Genomic DNA, 18,376 nt, shown 5'->3' with positions numbered 1-18,376 from the left:
TGGGGATGGTCTTGATTCCTGTCTCCTATACAATGTCACAAACCTCCATAGTTCATCAGGCACTCTGTCTATCAGATCTAGTACCTTAAATCTATCTCTCACTTCCACTGTATAGTCATAAGGGATTTGATTTAGGTCATACCTGAATGGTCTAGTGGTTTTCCCTACTTTCTTCAATTTCAGTCTGAATTTGGCAATAAGGAGTTCATGAACTGAGCCACAGTCAGCTCCCCGTCTTGTTTTGCTGACTGTATAGAGCTTCTCCATCTTTGGCTGCAAAGAATATAATCAATCTGATTTTGCTGTTGACCATCTGGTGATGTCCATGTGTAGAGTCTTCTCTTGTGTTGTTGCTAAGACCAGTGTGTTCTCTTGACAGAACTCTATTAGCCTTTGCCCTGCTTCATTCTGTACTCCAAGGCCAAATATGCCTGTTACTCCAGGTGTTTCTTGACTTCCTACTTTTTCATTCCAGTCATCTATAATGAAAAGGACATCTTTTGGGGGTGTTAATTCTAGAAGGTCTTGTAGGTCTTCATAGAACTGTTCAACTTCAGCTTCTTCAGCGTTACTAGTTGGGGCATAGACTTGGGTTAATGTGATATTGAATGGTTTGCCTTGGAAACGAACAGAGATCATTCTGTCATTTTTGAGATTGCATCCAAGTACTGCATTTCAGACTCTTTTATTGACTATGATGGCTACTCCATTTCTTCTAAGGGATTCTTGCCCACAGTAGTAGATATAATGATCATCTGAGTTAAATTCACCCATTCCAGTCCATCTTAGTTCACTGATGCCTAGAATGTTGATGTTCACTCTTGTCATCTCCTGTTTGACCACTTCCAATTTGCCTTGATTCATGGACCTAACATTCCAGGTTCCTATGCAATATTGCTCTTTACAGCATTGGACCCTGCTTCCATCACCAGTCCCACTCACAAATGGGTGTTGTTTTTGCTTTGGCTCCATCCCTTCATTCTTTCTGGAGTTATTTCTCCACTGATCTCCAGTAGCATATTGGGCACATACCGACCTGGGGAGTTCATCTTTCAGTGTCTTATCTTTTTCCTTTTTCATACTGTTCATGGGGTTCTCAAGGCAATACTAAAGTGGTCTGCCATTGCCTTTTCCAGTGGACTGCATTCTGTCATTGAATCAACAGGTAATTCTATTCTTACACAAAATCATCCAGAGAACAGAAAGAACATTCTCTAATTCATTTTATAAGGCCATATAACTGCAAAAAATAAAAGATTAAAACTCACTGAATAAAAATGAATAAGAGAAAAATCTCATCCTTACAGCAGACAGAATCCCAATAATAAACCGGCAGAAAAAAGTATTATAGTCATAAACAAAAACAGAATGTTATAATTTTTGTTAAAAAGAGCAACATAAAAAGTATACGAGAAATGATGAACTCAAAAAAGGACTGGAAAATAAAAGTTCAAGAAATCTCTCAGAAAGGACAGCAAAAAAAAAAAAAAGAAAATTAACAGAACCTAAGAGAAACAAGAAACTTAAAGGACTAGAGTGCAGAATGCCCAACATCCAAAGGACAGAACTAGCAAAATTAGAAGAGACAGGAAAAGAAGTCATCAAGGAAATAACTGAAGAAAATTTCTCAAATCAGAAGTCAGTAAGTTTCTGGGAACTGTGAAATTTCATTATACTGAGTACCAATAGGAGATTCTACATGCTTCGAGAGAGAGAAAACAGTATACAAAGGACCAGAAATCAGAGCGGCTTCTGACTTCAACTGGAAGCTAGAAGACAATATAGCAATGATTTCACAATTCTGAGGGAAAATTATCTCACACTGAGAAGTATGCACTCACCAAGTTTTAAGTCAAGTATTAGGTGTAGGACAAATAGACCTTAAACATAAGGTCTCAGACTCCGCTGGTGGTCCAGTGGATATGAATCTGCCTGCCAATGCAGGGGACATGGGTTGATTCCTGGTCCGGGAAGGTTCCACATGCCGCAGAGCAACTCAGCCAGTACACCGTAACTACTGAGACTGCGTGTGCAACTACTGAGCCTATGCCCCGAGACTGTGCTCCACGACAAGAGAAGCCACCGCAGTGAGAAGCCCAAGCAACGCAAGCGGAGGAGACCACCGTCACCACGACTAGAGAGTCCGCACGCAGCAACGAAGACCCAGTGCAACCAAAAGTAAATAAAATAAATTATCGAAAATAAAAAGTATGGTCTCACTTTGTACCCTTTCTCAAGAAGCTACTAAAAGATATACTAAAATGGGAGAAGGCAAAATTTAAAAAAAAAAAAAAAAACATGCTGCGGAGGAGAGAGGTAAAGGAATTTCTAGGATGATGCGTCTAGTTTAACAAAAAATATTATTAGGTCTGTTTCTGGCGGAGCTCCTAAAACCCTTGTAACTTTGAGAGACAACCGTCTTTTGTGTGCTAATGAGATGACTCAGCTCCTTCCTTAATTCAAAGTCATTTTAGCAAACTATGGAACCTTAAAGAAGGTCGTAGGAACATCCAGATTACTAATATCCTGGGCAGAAGTGCAAGGGACCTACCTCATTTGCAGCTGGTGTCCTAAAAAAGGGGCAATTTGCAGGTCTCAGACCTGTGGGGTCTGTGCTGACTCCAAGTAAAGAATAAGAGAACTGAACTGTAACACACTCAGCTAGCGCAGGAAAACTGGAGAATCGACTGTGGTGGGAAAAGACACAACATTGAAGGGAGATTGCAAGATGACAGCTATATTAAGAGGGCAACCAGTTCACACTGAAACAGTTTCACTGTGCACAGTCATGTTGCTGACTGCCATTACCAGGATGCCTACTGCCCTCTTTTCGGCCAGAGGACAGAATGCCCAGTAGGCCTGGCTCAGATTCTTATCTGTACTTGCCGTGATGAAGTTCCTGCAACTGCCTGAACCACACAAGCACACTCATCTAACTGACATGCTCCTGAGAATGTGGGTCAGCTACAGTGAGGAAGTAGAAAACACAGAGCAGCCCACTGAGACGACATTGCTGCCAATCATCCACACTTGGTGACGCTAGAATCCTGCCAGACGTCTCAACCACGAGTCCTATGACATTCCTGATGACTTTCTCAGGGTCTTGCCCACCGACTTCCCCAGAAGGGAATCTTATAAACCAGGAAGCCAAAAGCCAGACTCTGACAGAGACTGTTCAACGTGTCTTTTTCGGTAAGCCTTCATCTAACAGTGCCAGCTAAGTCAATGCACGGTACTACGAATTTAGCAATACTCTATTTTGGACCCGAGGTGTTAGGTACTTATGTGAAGTATTCTCTAAACTGCATGTTTATATTTTAAACACATCTGTATGCAAAATGTACTTTTCACCAAAAAAAAACACAAAGTTTTAAATAAAGAGTAGAACAGTATGCTTCATTATAGGGGACTGGAAGGCAAAAGTAGGAAGTCAAGAAACACCTGGAGTAACAGGCAAATTTGGCCTTGGAGTACAGAATGAAGCAGGGCAAAGGCTAATACAGTTCTGCCAAGAGAATGCACTGATCGTAGCAAACATCCTCTTCCAACAATACAAAAAAAGACTCTACACAAGGACATCACCAGATGGTCAACACCAAAATCAGACAGATTATATTCTTTGCAGCCAAAGATGGAGAAGCTCTACACAGTCAGCAAAACAAGACTGGGAGCTGACTGTGGCTCAGATCATGAACTCCTTATTGCCAAATTCAGACTGAAATTGAAGAAAGTAGGGAAAACCACTAGACCATGCAGGTATGGCCTAAATCAAATCCCTTATGATTATACAGTGGAAGTGAGAGATAGATTTAAGGTACTAGATCTGATAGAGTGCCTGATGAACTATGGATGGAGGTTTGTGACATTGTATAGGAGACAGGAATCAAGACCATCCCCAAGAAAAAGAAATATGAAAAAGCACAATGGCTGTCTGAGGAGGCCTTACCTCCTGAGAAAAGAAGAGAAGTGAAAAGCAAAGGAGAAAAGGAAAGATACACCTATTTGAATGCAGAGTTCCAAAGAATAGCAACGAGAGAAAGAAAAGCCTTCCTCAGTGATCAGTGCAAAGAAATAGAGGAGAACAGTAGAATGGGAAAGACTAGAGATGTCTTCAAGAAAATTCTAAATACCAAGGGAACATTTCATGCAAAGATGGGCTCCATAAAGGACAGAAATGGTATGAACCTAACAGAAGCAAAAGATATTAAGAAGAGGTGGCAAGAATGCACAGAAGAACTGTACAAAAATGATCTTCATGACCCAGATAATCATGATGATGTGATCACTTACCTAGAGCCAGACATCCTGGAATGTGAAGTAAAGTGAGCCTTACAAAGCATCACTACGAACAAAGCTAGTGGAGGTGATGGAATTCCAGTGGAGCTATTTCAAATTCTAAAAGAAGATGCTGTGCAAGTGCTGCACTCAATATGCCAGCAAATTTGGAAAACTCAGCAGTGGCCACAGGACTGGAAAAGGTCAGTTTTCGTTCCAACCCCAAAGAAAGGCAATGCCAAAGAATGCTCAAACCACTGCACAATTGCACTCTTCTCACACACCAGTAAAGTAATGCTCAAAATTTTCCAAGCCAGGCTTCAACAGTACGTGAACCATGAAATTCCAGATGTTCAAGCTGGTTTTAGAAAAGGCAGAGGAACCAGAGATAAAATTGCCAACATCCGCTGGATCATGGAAAAAGAGAGTTCCAGAAAAACATCTATATCTGCTTTATTGCCTATACCAAAGCCTTTGACTGTGTGGACCACAACAAACTCTGGAAAATTCTGAAAGAGATGGGAATAGCAGACCACCTGACCTGCCTCTTAAGAAACCTGTATGCAGGTCAGGAAGTAACAGTTAGAACTGGATATGGAACAACATACTGGTTCCAAACAGGAAAAGGAGTACGTCAACATTGTATATTGTCACCCTGCTTATTTCACTTATAAGCAGAGTACATCATGAGAAACGCTGGGCTGTGGGAAGCAAAAGCTTGAGTCAAGATCCCGGGAGAAATATCAATAACCTCAGATATGCAGATGACACCACCCTTATGGCAGAAAGTGAAGAAGAACTAAAGACACTCTTGATGAAAATGAAAGAGAGTGAAAAAGTTGGCTTAAAGTTCAACATTCAGAAAACAAAGATCATGGCATCTGGTCCCACTGCTTCATGGCAAACAGATGGAGAATCAGTGGAAAGAGTGGGAGACTTTATTTTGGGGGGCTCAAAATCACTACAGATGGTGACTGCAGCCATGAAATTAAAAGACACTTGCTCCTTGGAAGAAAAGTTATGACCAACCTAGACAGCATATTGAAAAGCAGAGACATTACTTTGCCAACAATGGTCCATCTAGTCAAACCTTTGGTTTTTCCAGTAGTCTTGTATGGATGTGATAGTTGGACTGTAAAGAAAGCTGAGTGCCAAAGAATTGATGTTTTTGAACTGTGGTGTTGGAGAAGGCTCTTGAGAGTCCCTTGGACTACAAGGAGATCCAACTAGTCCATTCTAAAGGAGATCATCCTGGGTGTTCATTGGAAGAACAGTTGCTAAAGCTGAAACTCCAATACTTTGGCCACCTGATGCGAAGAACTGACTCATTTGAAAAGACCCTGATGCTGGGAAAATTGAGGGCAAGAGGAGGGGACAACAGAGGATGAGATCGTTGGATGGCATCACCAACTCAATGGACACGAGTCTGGGTAAACTCTGCGAGTTGGTGATGGACCAACTCCAGGGAGGCCTGGTGTGGTGCAGTCCACGGGCTCGCAAAGTCAGACGTGACTGAGCGGCTGAACTGAAGAGCAGAATGTGTAGTGGGCTGCCATTACTTTATAAAAAGGAAAGAAAGAATACGTGTGCTTACTTGTTTGTACATGGGAAAAATACCTCTGGGAGATTAAGAAACTGATCACAGTGACTGCCTCTAGTGAAGACAACTGGGTAGCTGAGGACTGGGGTGGAAAACAGACCTGTACCTGTAAAGCCTTGCAAAGCTTTTGAATTTCTAACACTGAATTTCAAAGGCATGAATGCAGACATACATACATAAATAAATGAATACATTCAATGACTTCTCTGATTTAGCTTGAGGATTTTGGCAAATCACAACTCTGAGTCTTTAATAATGGGGATAATACCTCAAACGCTGGTGACAGAATCAAATAAGCTTCTGTAAAAAGCGCTTTGAAATCATCAAATACTATGTACATCTGAAAGGTATTGTTGAAAAATATCTATCCTGTCTCTTTCTTTCTACTTACTGTACATAGAAAGTGTCATTCCTTCGAGATATGGTTAAGTTTTATGATCACTGGCATTTTAAAGTAAATCACGTGATGTTCTGTAGATTTCACAAACACCTAACAAAGCCTGCAACAAATTCACCTGCTCCAAGTTCCTCACAATATTACTAATCCTTCTCACACATGTTAAACCATCACTATGACCCCTTGTGCAGCTCCAAGTGAATAACAAAGCCCTGTGTGAACTGCCAGTTCGAAGACCTACAGAGGGAACCTAAGATACCCAACCTCATGGCAAGTTCATCCACTGTAGAAACCAGCAAGACAAAGTCCCTGTCCTCAGGGAATTCACAATCTGTTAGCAGTCCCAACAATTTAAGTGTTATGCGGAGGCTGTCTGAACACAAGCATTAGTCATCTATCTCACAGGGACTGCAGAAAGAGCAAGGCATGCTGCTAGGAAGAGGTGCTGAAGTCATGCTTATATCCAAGCTGAAAGGAAGAGCAGGAATTAAACAAATAGACATACAGGGGTGGGACTTCAGGCAGAGAGAATAACAGAGGCAAATTATCAAAGAGCAACAGAGCGTTCAGAAAACTGCAGGAGGCCACGGAGAATACCGTGTTCTACATTTTAAAATCTAACCTCTCAAAAGAAACCATTACTGGCAGCTGTGCAGAAATACAGGAAGATATTTTTGGATAAAGGAGTTTGTCATTGCTAACATCTGGGTTATACTCAGCACAGAATAATGTTTAATAGTGGTTATTTCCCATTACCAGAGGAAAACAGACAACATACAATTATTTTTCCATTAAAGTCTAAGGGGCTATGGTAGAAATTTACTAAACCTAAATAGCTTTAAAAGTCTACTATTCTAAATATCCATAGTCAGGCCATGTGAAATGACAAAAATTACTGTCATCTCTGATTAGGAGGAAATCAGAGGTGAGGAGAAGATAACAGTAGGAAAATACTTCTTTGGTTGTTTAAAAAAAAAAATTATGTGCAGTTTCTAGAAAGCAGGACTGATGGAGAACACAGATATAGAACATTATTCTTTCTGTTTAAATGAGGGGAAAATTTTCATTGCACATTCTGAGGGAGAGACTCATCAGCCTGTGACTATGGCCACCAACTCTCCAAACAGAAAATGATGGTATAACAAAAAGACGTCTATCAGGTGAATTAGTAATACCTGCTTCTCAAACTGTCTGTCACACTGCACACCTACACGATTCTTTCTCTGAGCAACTCTGAGAGCTTATGTCCCTCAGGGGAAAAGGAAAACACCATCTCCAAAGTGACTGACATCAAAAAGGCAGAAGAGCAGGGACCATTTCCATAAAGCACATGGCGGACAAAGTTCAAAGGAGTAACTGCAGGATTCTCATAGCTCACCTGTACTGACATTATGCCAGATGATTCTACAAACTCCTCAAATCGTTCATGGCAGGGATTTAAGTCAGGTACATAAAAGGCCTACCTGGCTGAAGGAGTTCTATGATTATTTGGTCCCACTATACAGACAAATAGTTGAGGACTATCTTAGAGCAATAACCTCAGCCTTGGACAGATGAGAGATACTGGGTTGGTTTTTTTTTTTTTTAAGAGATACTGTTTAGATGAAGAGGGAGTGCAGTTGCTAAGAATATGGAGAAATCTAATTTTCTGTAAAGCAGATACTGTTCCCAAGTTTTAAGACTGAGAAAATCTAGCCACTATATTTCAAAACAGTCACAATGAAATACTGAAATCTCTCCATGTGGGCATCAAATTTATTGGAACCTCAACTATCTAGGTCTAGGTATAAATTCAAAGGGCAAACATCAATGAAGACAGATATCACAAACCCATGCAAAAGCTCCAATGCCATTAGAGAGTGTGCTTCAGGAAGAAAGAAGAAAAAAGCCTCCCACAAGCAAAACTCATTTCAATTATAATTAAAATAGCCACTGAGCAGATAAGAGAGAAAACAGTCATACAATATATGAAGTTCATGCACCTCACTAAGAACCTATTTACTCTGATTTTACATTTAGAATTTATTCCTACATTAGATACCGTTCCTATAAGCACATGGTTTCCTATTTCGGGGAAGCAGAGAAGCAATTAATAAGTTGGAGCCATCTACAATCAGAATCACTGACTAGGCATACTGACAGCACCCAGAAGCAAGGGAACAACCTGACCTGGGAGAAGAAAAATCATTTTTATAAACAGATGTAGAACCCAAAAAACAAGGCAGAACAGACCCTTAAGTAGGGGTGGAACAAGTAGCATTAAGAACATCAGGGGCCTCTGAGAACACCATGGTATTACACATGCATCATAACATGGTAGATAAATCCCTTGTCATGAGACCTGTGTTCTGGTTCTGTTCTTAATCACAAGCCACTCAGGCTCCTCCGCACTCACCTCCACCTGTAAAATCAGAGTAATCAATCCTCACCCTACCAACCAGACATACTGCCATAAAGAGCTGAAAAAATTATTTAGGTAACCATGTTTGAAAACTGTAACACATTATACAATATATGACTTTAAGAATAGTTAGACTATGTTCTGTATAGTCTGTTTAAGAAGACAATCTATTTAAATCAATTTCCATTTAAATGGCTAAATAAAACGCTAGCACCTCTCTTAACAGAAGAAAATTAACTTAACATGGTACCATTTATCCCCTCCCACAAATGGTCAAGTTTCTTTCCCTTTTCACAAAGGAAAAAAGAGCTTTTAAAGCAAGACAAAGGTTTTAGCATCTGAAAAAGAATATATATATGTATAACTGAATCACTCTGCTGTACACCTGAAACTAACACAACATTGTAAATCAACCATACTTCAATAAAAAAAGAAATTTTAAAAACAAGAATAAATTAGCCATGTACAAAAGCGAAAAAAAAAGATTAGCTGCCCTTTGAAAACCAGATAGATTATATTGATATGTAGCATTTTATTTGACAGGAAAGATATTTCACAATGACAGAAGATTAAAAAATATTTTTTTATTTATTTTAAAAATAATTTTTGATCTATTTTTTATTTTTGGCTGTGCTGGGTCTTCACTGCTGCGTGGGCTTTGCTCCAGTTGCGGAGAGCAGGGGGTGCTCTCCAGTTGTGGCGTGCAGGCGTCTCACTGCAGGGGCTTCTCTTGTTGCGGAGCATGGGCTCGAGGGCTTCAGGAGTTGTGGCGCACAGGCTCAGCAGTTTTGGCTCCTAGGCTCTAGAGTACAGGACCAATGGTTGGGGTGAACGAGCTTAGTTTCTCCTAAGCATGTGGGATCTTCCCAGATCAGGGATCAAACCCATGTCTTCTGCATTGGCAGGCAGACTCCTTACCACTGAGTCACCCGGGAAGCCCTCAAAATATTTTTTCAGTGAATACCCATACCTAAAAATGTAACATGAAATAAAGTATCTATTATAGTTACATTATAGAGCAATATTTTTTTAAACTCTAAGTCATAATCACTATAGGAAATATAGGGGTACATTATTTTTAGTAAAGGTTAAGTATTATAGGATTTTGTTTCACTTAATATCTGTTATTACTATGTATATATGTAACTTGCTTTCTAGGTAGAGGCACAAATTACTTCCTTAATGTTCTTCTATTATTGCATCAATTTCCTGGCCTGGTCTTGGCTGCCTGTCCCAATCTATCCATGGGCTCCTGAGGAGGCTCCTCAGCCTGCTTGCTCCTTTTATTGGTAAGCCCTCCCCCTGTCTATACTCACTTTCGCTTCCTTAGAGCATGTACCTGCAAGGACAGCAGTTACAAGTTCTCAAATAGACACACACAAAATGAATTTAGTGTGTTTCTATACAACAGACATGCTCTGACTGAGGATAGACTACATATCATATCAAGAGGAGGTGTACACAGAATGATGCATGTTTTATACAGATGTCACACTTAAAAGGCTACCTCTGAGATTACACAGAATCAGTTCTACTTCCAAGCGAAAGATCTCTCTCTCTTTCAATTAAGGGATGAAAAATGATAGCAGAGAAATGCGTAAAAGAGGACTGAAGAGAGGCACTGAAATGGAGTAAAAAAGATCCACAGGCCACATCGATCGATCACTGACAGCTATTCTGACTCTGAACACAATTTTAGAACAGTTCTGAGGAAAAACACAGAAAAGAACTAAATATTTGCAAAAATACACACACAGGCACCCATATACACACAGGTGTTTCATCATACCATATCTTTAGTACAAAAAGAGAAAAAAAGAACATAGTATCTATTACCTGTCCTCTCTGCAAGTCCACATTGCTACCATTTCTCTCATGTTCTACAGGCCAAAATCTACTTTGGGAAACATCTTCTCACAAATCAATCCACTCTGATTGAAACAGATGGACACGTCAACAAGTGACTCACATGCAGGAACAGAGCAAACACAGGGTTTGCTGAACTGTTCAACTTTTTATTGAATTCGTCTTTTGCCAATTCTCACCTACTTTGAAATACATATCAAGTAAATTATCAGACATTTAATTTTACCAAGTGCCAGACAAATAGCTGATTCTGTATCAAAAAACTGAAAACACAGTGACCCTGATTTGTAAAAGTCACTCCAGGCATAAATGCTAATTAAACCATATTACCATTGATCAGTAAAAGGCTCAAATATGCATTTATGGACTGAATAAAACATAGAAATGCACAGTGAAAATACATATGAGTAAGAAAGAAAGTGCAAATCTCTATAAGCGTTTCAAAATACGCACTAAGGGGAAATTGAGGAAGTGAAGAGGGTCCATTTGTGCTACAGAAGGCCCTAAAGACAATATTAAAGCTTTTAGAACCAACTATGCAGAAAGCAAGCACCACAGGGAAATGAAGGAAGGTTGAGCCTGGGGATAAACAAACAGGAGCCTGATGAAAGGAACAAACATGGCTGTGTTGGTGAGGGCTGTATCGTTACTACTCTACACCTTTTCAGGGGGAGTGCACGGGAAACTGGATGGACAATACAGGTCAGCTACAAAGCCTACCTTGGTGAAAGCTGAACATGAGTGAGAAAACAAAACAAAATGTCAGTCTGTCCAGCTGAGATTTCCAGAAATAATTTTTACTTATTATATTTACTTACTGTCTTTAAAATTTTGAAAGTTTTGGAGTTTTCTTAATGCATTAAAAGTTTGTGTATAAAAATGCAAGAAAAACTGTTTATCATGATTCTAGTTGAAGATATAGAAGGTAATTCAAGTAAGAGTAATTCTGATGGATAAAATGAGCACTTGGTATAAAATATGACAGTTTTATAACAGCATAAAACTATCAGTGAAGAAAGGGAGTGGTAAGATGAAAATAGTTACAAGTGGATTTCCACTCTACAACACTTAAACTGACTTAAATAGCTATAGTATCATATCAACTTAAAAGTCATTAACAGTGAACAAAAAATAAAGAAGGCACACACAATATACACCAAAGCAGGTTAAAAGATAAGCTTTCTATAACACAATAATGCTGACAATTAACCTCCAAATAAGTTTATCCCTTTCCCTCAATCAACTCACCCAACATTTTCTGCATCTTCATCACACTCAGCTTTATATTTGCAGGGTCCACACTTGGAGTGTTTTCTGTGAACTTCTGCCCCTGACCCTTCCTCTTCTGTTTAAAAAGAAAAATTAAATTTTCAACCAAAAGCTGGGATCCTTTCCAGACCTGCTTCATGTATTCAGCAGCCATTATCCTATTTCTGGGGAAAATGTATGCAAGGCTCTTGAAAACAATCAGTTCCAAAAAGCTATTGATGCTTGAGTCCAGAAATGCTGTCAATACAGAGTATAACATATACTGTGGGAAAAAAACAAGTATTGGGGCCAGAAAAATAATCCCTTAGCCTAAGTACCATGGAACAATAAGCTAGGTCTCATTAATTCTTAAAAAGAATTACCATAATATGAAATAAGAGAGGGGAAATAAACATGAGCAATAAATTCAGTCCAGTGATTACCCTACTGAAACAGCCTATGCAATCCTATTAGCAGTAAGTGATTCAACAAACAAGTTACTCAACACAGCAGAGTCTAACCAATGCCTTGTCCTCACAGCAGTTTCACACCTGCCTTAAAAACTGTCTCCAAATTTTAAAAAGGAAAGGAGTCTATTTACAAAGTACTTACCCTTTCCTACTTTGCCACCTAGCCCTGACAATAATAACAAGAATGCTGAAGTGTACGGGTCTCCTATGATCCAGCACAAGATTAGTGCATACCACCAGCCCCCAAATCAGCTCATATTTCACAGTTAGGGAACCTCATTTCTGTGGGTCTCCGCTACAGTGGATCCTATTATGATCATCTCAAACTGGTCAGGGAGATGAGTTCTGAAGCCAATTTAGGGATTATGGTTTACTTAGAGGATGTGCCAGAGTGGTTTGGGAGAGCATACCTTATTGAGGGGGTGCCTATCAGCAGAGAAGGTATTATAAGGAAAGCACACAGACCTAAGTGCCTGTTTGGTACTATTTCTAAACTTGCCATTTTGGATACCTACATACACTTTACCCAAACTCTCATGCATACTCCCAAACAATTCCAGGGAGCATAATCTTAACTATTTCTAAGCCTCAGAAATACCATGAGATCTAAAATTCACACAGCCACCATGAGCTCACTAGAATTTGTGTATTAATCTGAGCAAACCACTTAGCCTTTCTCATACTCCCTAAAAAAAAAAAAAATAACCAACAACCAACATTTTCAGGACAAAACATCCAATATTTGTACCATAAAAGCAAATATGTAGACCAACTTCCATTTCTTTCATATAGTAACAATGACAATTTCCTAACTGAATATCTGACCACAGGGGCTAGACTACATGGTCCTTTAAAGTCCTTTCCAGTTCTAAGATCTAGAATTTACGAACTCATCCTTCACACATGATCACAAAATTTCTGCTTGACTATGTCCACTTAAAATCTATTTTTAGACAGCTTTTAATCTTTTTTTTTTAAAGCTAAAACCATCATCCCTGAACTTCTTCCTCAGGACAGTTCTTCTACTCTCTCAGTTCAGTTCAGTCGCGTCTAACTCTGCGACCCCATGGATCGCAGCACGCCAGGCCTCCCTGTCCATCACCATCTCCCAGAGTTCACTCAGACTCACGTTCATCGAGTCCATGATGCCATCCAGCCATCTCATCCTCTGTCGTCCCCTTCTCCTCCTGCCCCCAATCCCTCCCAGCATCAGTCTTTTCCAATGAGTCAATTCTTCGCATGAGGTGGCCAAAGTACTGGAGCTTCAGCTTTAGCATCATTCCTTCCAAAGAAATCCCAGGGCTGATCTCCTTCAGAATGGACTGGTTGGATCTCCTTGCAGTCCAAGGGACTCTCAAGACCCTTGGACTGCAAGGAGATCCAACCAGTCCATTCTGAACTTCTACTCTCTAGGTGACCTTTAAAGTCCCTTCCAACTCTACAGTTTTAGGGTTCTATGAAACATAGGGGAATGGAGTAAGGTTTCAGATAGTGCTAGAAGGATCATAACCGTGGTTTTCATTTGCATACATGTGAATTTTACCAGAGATGTTTTTTCTTTTAGTGGATCCACAGAGCACCTGAAACGTTATTTTGCATTCAGTGGATACTCATTAAGAATTACAGTCTCATTAGATTATGAGATAGTTTAGTCATTCTCAATTCTAATAATTCATCATTTCTCAGCTTTATGGCTAAGACCAAGTATGCTATCTGTTCTCATCAATTCTAATAATTCAGAGTAAACTCTGTTATATGCTATTACCAAATATTAGTTTTTTTTAATTTTGTGCCTTGAAAATTCCTTATGAGCAAAAAACGTGTAAGCAAGCAACGGAAGAGAGTCACAAATACTCTGATCCGAGCTAAAATCACCTGGGGATGTTCCTACAGAGAGGGCCCTTTGGTGTAACTTCAATTTAACTGAAGCAACATTTCCCCTTTGTCTGACAACAAATCTAAAATGAAAAATAAATGCAGGAGAAAAAGGAATGCTTAGGGCTAAGGGGAACTTGAGGGGTTGGGATGATGACTGAGTGGTACTGGGTTTCTTTCTGAGGTAATGAAAATGTTCTAAAGTTGGCTGTGGTGATTAATGTACAACTCTGTGAATACACTAAAAGCCACTGAATTATACATGTTCGAGGGGCAAATAGTATGGTATGTGAATTTTATCTCAGTAAAGCCATTTTTAAAATGCAAAAGAAGAAAAGGCCTTTGAAGGGGTATTTGAAACTTACCTCCTTCTCCAGATCCAGAGCCATTATCTACGAAGAAAAATAAAGAATGAGTATCAACACTTGTCCCAGAATCTCATCTTACCAAATAGTAAAATTTCTTATCAAAAATCAAACTGTGATATCCATTCTCAGATAGTCCCTTTTCTCATTTTTGTCGATATCCAACAATTTATTCTTATATACTTATTTTGTACCTTTCTCCAAATATAAACTCGTTGGATACATAATCTATACCTCATAATCTTTGCAGCTCATTCAGAAAATACCCAGGTGCTTTGTACAGAGTAAAAATCAATAAATATTATAAAGTAAATGGCTAAATAAAAATAATTTTAATGAACTCACTTAAAAGGTAGAAGAAATGTTTAACTTTGCTAAAGCTTTAAAGGAATAATAAGTAAACTGCTTTTAATACAAAGGGAGGAAAAGCTTTGGGTCTTGCTCCAAAAATCTTAATTAAATCTGTGGATAAAGGCCAAAAGATATGAATAAACCTAAGGTTTAGAAGGAAAGAACCTCAGGGTTGAGGCTCTTAATACTGATGAAATTAACTTCCTCCAGGAAACCTTACCAGAAGGAATCTCACCAAGGTGTCGGTGAAAAACTTGTTACTAATCAAATTAAAGAGCCTCCCTCAAAGTTACCAGCAAGAAACCAGTGTAAAATGTAATTAACTTAAAATATGTATTTTATAATCCTGAAAGAACCACTATATGGCACAGAGCATGTTGAAAAGAGGGCAAGACTGTAGCATCATCAGCCTGGAGCCTAGATAGCAAGTGATGAACTTGACACTCTATCCAGCCCTTTCTAGGGAGAATTTACATGAAAATGCATTCCAGTCTGTCAGATAGCTCTCGAGAATAGGGGGCATCCTTCACAATATCTCTCCCTTGCCCTCTCACCCTCAATCTCTCGAAGACAATAATCAAAGTCCCAATCATGGTAGAAACAAGAGGGATTGGAAAATATACACCTTTTAGTTATCAGCCATTTCAACACTATTTCTGCTTTATTAACTATGCCAAAGCCTTTGACTGTGTGGATCACAATAAACTGTGGAAAATTCTGAAAGAGATGGGAATACCAGACCACCTGACTTGCCTCTTGAGAAATCTGTATGCAGGTCAGGAAGCAACAGTTGGAACTGGACATAGAACAACAGACTGGGTCCAAACAGGAAAAGGAGTGCGTCAAGGCTGTATATTGTCACCCTGCTTATTTAACTTATAAGCAGAGTCCATCATGAGAAATGCTGGGCTGGAAGAAACACAAGCTGGAATCAAGATTGCCGGGAGAAATATCAATAACCTCAGATATGCAGATGACACCACCCTTGTGGCAGAAAGTGAAGAGGAACTAAAGAGTCTCTTGATGAAAGTAAAAGAGGAGAGTGAAAAAGTTGGCTTAAAACTCAACATTCAGAAAACAAAGATCATGGCATCTGGTCCCATCACTTCATGGCAAATAGATGTGGAAACAGTGGCAGACTTTATTTTGGGGGGCTCCAAAATCACTACAGATGGTGATTGCAGCCATGAAATTACAAGACGCTTACTCCTTGGAAGGAAAGTTATGACCAACCTAGGCAGCATATTAAAAAGCAGAGATGTTACTTTGCCAACAAAGGTCCGTCTAGTCAAGGCTATGGTTTTTCCAGTGGTCACGTATGGATGTGAGAGTTGGACTATAAAGAAGGCTGGGGGCCGAAGAATTGATGCTTTTGAACTGTGATGTTGGAGAAGACTCTTGAGAGTCCCTTGGACTTCAAGGAAATCCAAAAAGTCCATCCTAAGGGAGATCAGTCCTGAGTGTTCACTGGAAGGACTGATGTTGAAGCTGAAACTCCAATACTTTGGCCACCTGATGCAAAGAGCTGACTCATTTGAAAAGACCCTGATGCTGGGAAAAATTGAGGGCAGGAGGAGAAGGGGATGACAGAGGATGAGACGGTTGGATGGGACCACTGACTCAATGGACATTAAGTCTGGGTAAACTCCAGGAGTTGGTGACGGACAGGGAGGACTGGCGTGCTGCAGTTCATGGGGTCACAAAGAGTTGGACACAACTGAGCGGCTGAACTGAACTGAACTTCAACGCTTCATGGGATTTTATACGAAGTCTTATAGTGTATTCACTGACTGATCAACCATGAAAAATATCTTCTCTATGCAGAGAAAAAGAAAGGATGAAAGAGCAGGAATAAAGACAAGACGGGAACTTGACTTATTTTTATTACCAAGTTTTTCTTAGGAAAACTCTCTTTTTCCCTTCTATTCCATATACATTGACTAGGTATGGCACCCCACTCCAGTACTCTTGCCTGGAAAATCCCACGGATGGAGGAGCCTGGTAGGCTGCAGTCCATGGGGTCACGAAGAGTTGGATACGACTGAGCGACTTCACTTTGACTTTTCACTTTCATGCATTGGAGAAGGAAATGGCAACCCACTCCAGTATTCTTGCCTAGAGAATCCCAGGGATGGGGGAGCCTGGTGGGCTGCCGTCTATGGGGTCGCACAGAGTCAGACAGAACTGAAGCGACTTAGCAGCAGCAGGTACATATTATGTGTTAGACAACGCAGTAAAAGGAATAGGTACAAATTGATAAATAAGACAGACACAGTGCAGGAGATACTCACTACCAACCTTTTTTTCAACCAATGTCCAATTTTAATAAATATAATATCTCACTGCCTCCCATAAGGGTCATTTAAAATTTTGAAATAAATATATTGTGACTACTCTGATAATGAGGTTGAGCTCTTTCTGTAGATTAGATTTTCACTAGACACATGCTTTCCCCAACTCCAACCCTGGAATTATGACATCCTCTCTAGGGAAGACATAGTACTTTCCTGTTCAGAAACAGGATTTGGCTAAAGGATAAACACATTCATCTGTGTTGGATAAATGAAGTATGATATATACACAGACATATGCACAAAGCATGAACAAACTGCCAGGAGATGCCAAAGAAGAAAGATTTCAGAGAGGAGAAAAGATTTAAGCTCAATATTAAAGCATTAAAAAAAAGGAGTTCTCAAATAAGCAAAGGAGAATGTTATTTCTAACACAGCAAACACGACCTACAGCAGACTAAATGACAGAACACAGACCCCACCTAGCAGATAACAAGATCAAAGTAGCACCTTATAGCTTAGCTCATTCGACCCTCACTTAACTGCAGGAAATGATAACTATCTAACCATATAGGTATGTAACTGGGGCTCAGAGCAGATAAGTGACTTGTGCAAGGTCACTCAGCAAACCAGAGATGGAGTTAATTTAAGTTAGACTTTCTAAGCCTAGTGCAGTGCTCTTTCCAGCCTAACACTCTGCCTCCCCATGTTTAACATTCATTGTTTATCAAAGAAGTTGGCATCTTAAACTCCTCATAAATGATGCATAATTAATTTGGGATTATAAAGAACTCCATATTCCTTTTTAGTTTCTAAATCAAGTCTGAAATATAATGTACCTAGAAAAGTATGTGAGAACCATACCAAATGACAGTCTACTGGCCTAAAGGAACCTAATTGTTTAGTGTATGGAAAAGAATTTGGCCTTTCCCAAAGAAAGATCTGGCCTTGGCCCGCAGCTTCCAGAAGGCAACTGATGTTTAGGAAGAAAGCTGACCACATCAGATCTTAGGGTGGGGCTGGCCACACTCAATATTCTTAGGGTAGGGGCTGGCTCACACCAGAAAGATCAACCACATAGTTCAGAGTGGAGGCTTTGAGTCATGTGGTGTTAATAGACCAGGTTTGAAATCAACCACATGGACAATTAATCAGTCATGCTTATGTAATGGAGCCCCAATAAAAACTCTCAACACAGGCACTGTAGTATACAGGAAAAGAAAGGAAATGGAGTAGT

The 18,376-nt window shown here is 39.7% G+C and overlaps 1 protein-coding gene across 1 annotated transcript in view; it reads right to left on the bottom strand.

Annotated features, from left to right (window-relative positions):
- The window catches only part of TMEFF1 (transmembrane protein with EGF like and two follistatin like domains 1), a 144,591-nt gene that overhangs the window by 37,506 nt on the left and 88,709 nt on the right, over nt 1-18,376 (bottom strand). The window contains exons 5-6 of the mRNA XM_052645070.1: nt 14,498-14,524; nt 11,788-11,884 (exon numbers count right to left, since the gene is read on the bottom strand). Coding sequence (XP_052501030.1) covers nt 11,788-11,884; nt 14,498-14,524 — 124 coding nt within the window. The remainder of the gene's footprint in view (nt 1-11,787; nt 11,885-14,497; nt 14,525-18,376) is intronic.

Source organism: Budorcas taxicolor, chromosome 8 (assembly GCF_023091745.1).
Source record: "Budorcas taxicolor isolate Tak-1 chromosome 8, Takin1.1, whole genome shotgun sequence".
NCBI classification, from domain to species: domain Eukaryota; kingdom Metazoa; phylum Chordata; class Mammalia; order Artiodactyla; family Bovidae; genus Budorcas; species Budorcas taxicolor.
This window is presented reverse-complemented; position numbering and strand designations above follow the sequence as displayed.